Below are 2,796 nucleotides of genomic sequence, written 5' to 3' on the forward strand. Positions count from 1 at the left end.
AACCGCACGCGAGGTAGAGGCCGCGCACTGCCCCCTGCGAGTAGCCGGGCGGCACGTCCATGCGGTCCTGCTCCGGATCGAGAACCAGCTCCGCCACGGTCCCCGCAAAGAGCAGCGCCGCGCCCACCACGTTGACGGCACGCAGCGCCATAGGCGCCCGGTCCGCGCCGCCCGCCGAGCGCAGCAGCGCGGGGACGCGCACGGCGAGGACGAGGAGGAGGAGCAGGAGGAGGAGGGGCTGGGCGAGGGCGAGGTAGTAGTCGGAGACGCGGTCGCCGGTGAAGAATGCAGGCATTTTGGCGTCGTACTAAAGAGACACTTCGCCGAAGAGGTAGCAAAAAGAAAACCCGTTGCTTGTGCGTGTGTTGTGTGTGTGTGTGTGTGTGTGTGTGTGTGTGTGTGTGTGTGTGTGTGTGTGTGTGTGTGTGTCTGTCTGTCTGTCTGTCTGTCTGTCTGTCTGTCTGTCTGTCTGTCTGTCTGTCTGTCTGTCTGTCTGACCTTCTGTCTGTGTGCGTGATATGTTCAAGACGCTCAGAAAAAAGGAGGAGGCTCAGGCGTCAGCAGAGGGGCTGGGCGGGGGAGGAGGTGGCGAGGGTCGAGGAGCTCTACGAGGAGCTGCGCGAGCGCGCGCCCCAGCACTGCCGCCCTGGCGGCAAGTGGGCGCGCGAGAAGTTCGTGATGGCGGTGCAGGGAGAGTTCCCGCGCGCGCGAGGGGGCAGGCGTTCCCAAGGGGACGATCATGTGCCTCGGCAGGGTTCTCGACGCGCACGATGAGCAGGACGACGCGGAGGGTGGGCGCCGGGATTAGGACTCTACTACACATACTAGTACTCTAGGCTGTCAGACCAGGGCTCAGGGAAGGTCGTGCTGGTGGGGAAAACGGTGAGGGTCTGAGCAGCCGAAAAGGCGAGAAGTGCGAGAAGCTGGGGACAGGCGCCCCGCATGGCGCGGGCCGCGAGGTCTGAGCGGGAGTCGTGACATTGACAGCCGTTTGTTTGGCGCCTCGAGGTCCCCACGTAGCCTGGAACCCTGGATGGATGCGGACCATGCACAGATGTGAGAATATCTTTTCCCGCCTCGCCGCCACAGCGCCGTGGGGTAGCGTGCCGTGATCCGGCACGTGCCGCTCTTCATGAGCGCACACGGCATCGCTGAAACACCACGCTTCACAAATGCAACCTGCAACTGTTAGATCTTGTCGATCGACAATGTCCCCGCTGCCTGGGGCTTGAGCTTTCGTTTGGTTTAAAAAATTGATTTTCATGCCTTCTCGTTTTCTTTTCCCAGAAAAAAAACGCCGACCAGCAACGAGGATAAGCACTCTTCTCTGTGGGCACATCGGCGGTGCGTGCCGCGCGCCCCTCTCTCGCGCGCCCCGCGCGCTCCTCTCGCGCCTGCAGGGCCGCACGTACGCTCACGTTCACGCCGCCTCCCTCTGGGCCGTGTCCCGCCCAGGTAGCAAGGGGCCGGGGCGCTCAGGCGGCGGCGGGCGCCGGCGCGCAGGGCAGCGGCCCGCAACATGCCCAAAGCGCTCAAGGTGAGTGCTCCTGCCCGCGCGCGCACCGCGGCAGTGTGGCGCCTGACCCTCCGCTCCCTCCGCTGACCCGCCGCTCCCTCTCGCGCTCTCTCAGGGCGACCACACCATCGTGACCCCGCGGCTGGCGTATGAGCCTGCGTGCAAGGGTCCTGTGACTCCCTCTGCCGAGGCCACCGCGGCGGTCAAGAGCCGCAAGACCCCGTCGCCCACCGCCAAGCCGCCGTCGCCGACCAATTTCGCCAACCGCAAGACGCCCTCTCCAACCCCCTTCTCGCGCTCCGGGGGCCGCTCGCCGATCGGTGGCCAGCGCAGCTCGCCCACCTTCAACAAGGGCGCGAGCTCTCCCACCCGCTTCGTCGGGGAGCGGCCGTCGGTGCGGCAGCCGCGCTCGCCGCAGGTGCGCTCTGCCTCGTCGGGAAGCCCCGACCCGACCGACTACGCGCGCACGCGGTCGCCCTCACCCTCTCCGATGCAGCGCCCCGCCTCGCCAGCCGTCGGCAAGCGGCTCTCTCCAAAGGCGCGCCGCCCTCCCCCACCTACTGCCCCTCGCCCCGCCCCGACCCTTTCGCGCGGGCCGCGTGCGGCCTCTCGCCGCTCTCGCGCACCATTCGGCCGCCGCGCACTCGCCGGAGCGGCGGCGCTTCTCCCCCCCATTCCAGCGGCTCCGCGCCGTGTGTTCCCGCTTTTCAGCCTCGCCTCCGATCCGCTCACCCCCCCCACCCCCCCTTCCGCGCCCCGCCCGCAGCCGGCGGCCGCCATGCTCCGCCAGTCCAAGTCGTCCAGCTCGTACGCCGAGCAGTTTGGCCGCGCCGAGCGCCGGCCGCGCCGCGACTCGTGTGACGCCGAGGACGAGCGGCTCACGCCACGCACCACGGTGGCCAAGCAGTCGTCGACGGTCGGCACGCAGACGGACCCGGTCGAGGACGATGCGAGCGGCGCCGGCCAGCTCGTCCGGCCCCAGGCGACGCGACCCCGCCCGGGCGAGGCGTACGACGAGCGCTTCCTCGAAAACATCGCAAAGATCCAAGGCGAGCTGGCCATGGCCGTGTGCTCGGGCATGGAGCTCATCGCCGAGCGCGGGGCAGGCGCAGCGATGGGGGCCGCGGCGGCGGTGGGGCCGCAGACCTTTGCCGAGGCGGTGCTGACCACCAAGACGACGCAGCAGCGGTTTGACCAGCAGATTCAGCAGCAGCAGCAGCAGCCGTGGCCGGGGCGCGCGCGGGCCGGCGAGGCCGCCGACACGCGCCGCTCCAAAAAGT

General features: G+C 68.5%; 1 protein-coding gene across 1 annotated transcript in view; it reads left to right on the plus strand.

Moving 5' to 3' along the window:
• Positions 1-1,463: 1,463 nt before the first annotated feature.
• Positions 1,464-2,796, plus strand: part of EMIHUDRAFT_471561 (hypothetical protein) — a gene marked incomplete at its 3' end in the record, with an annotated part of 3,171 nt that continues 1,838 nt past the window's right edge. Inside the window, exons 1-3 of the mRNA XM_005787965.1 lie at positions 1,464-1,537; positions 1,632-2,054; positions 2,283-2,794. Of these exons, the coding sequence (XP_005788022.1) occupies positions 1,520-1,537; positions 1,632-2,054; positions 2,283-2,794 (953 nt within the window). The 5' untranslated portion in view covers positions 1,464-1,519. The remainder of the gene's footprint in view (positions 1,538-1,631; positions 2,055-2,282; positions 2,795-2,796) is intronic.

This window comes from Emiliania huxleyi (assembly GCF_000372725.1).
Source record: "Emiliania huxleyi CCMP1516 chromosome Unknown EMIHUscaffold_1399, whole genome shotgun sequence".
Taxonomy (NCBI): domain Eukaryota; phylum Haptophyta; order Isochrysidales; family Noelaerhabdaceae; genus Emiliania; species Emiliania huxleyi.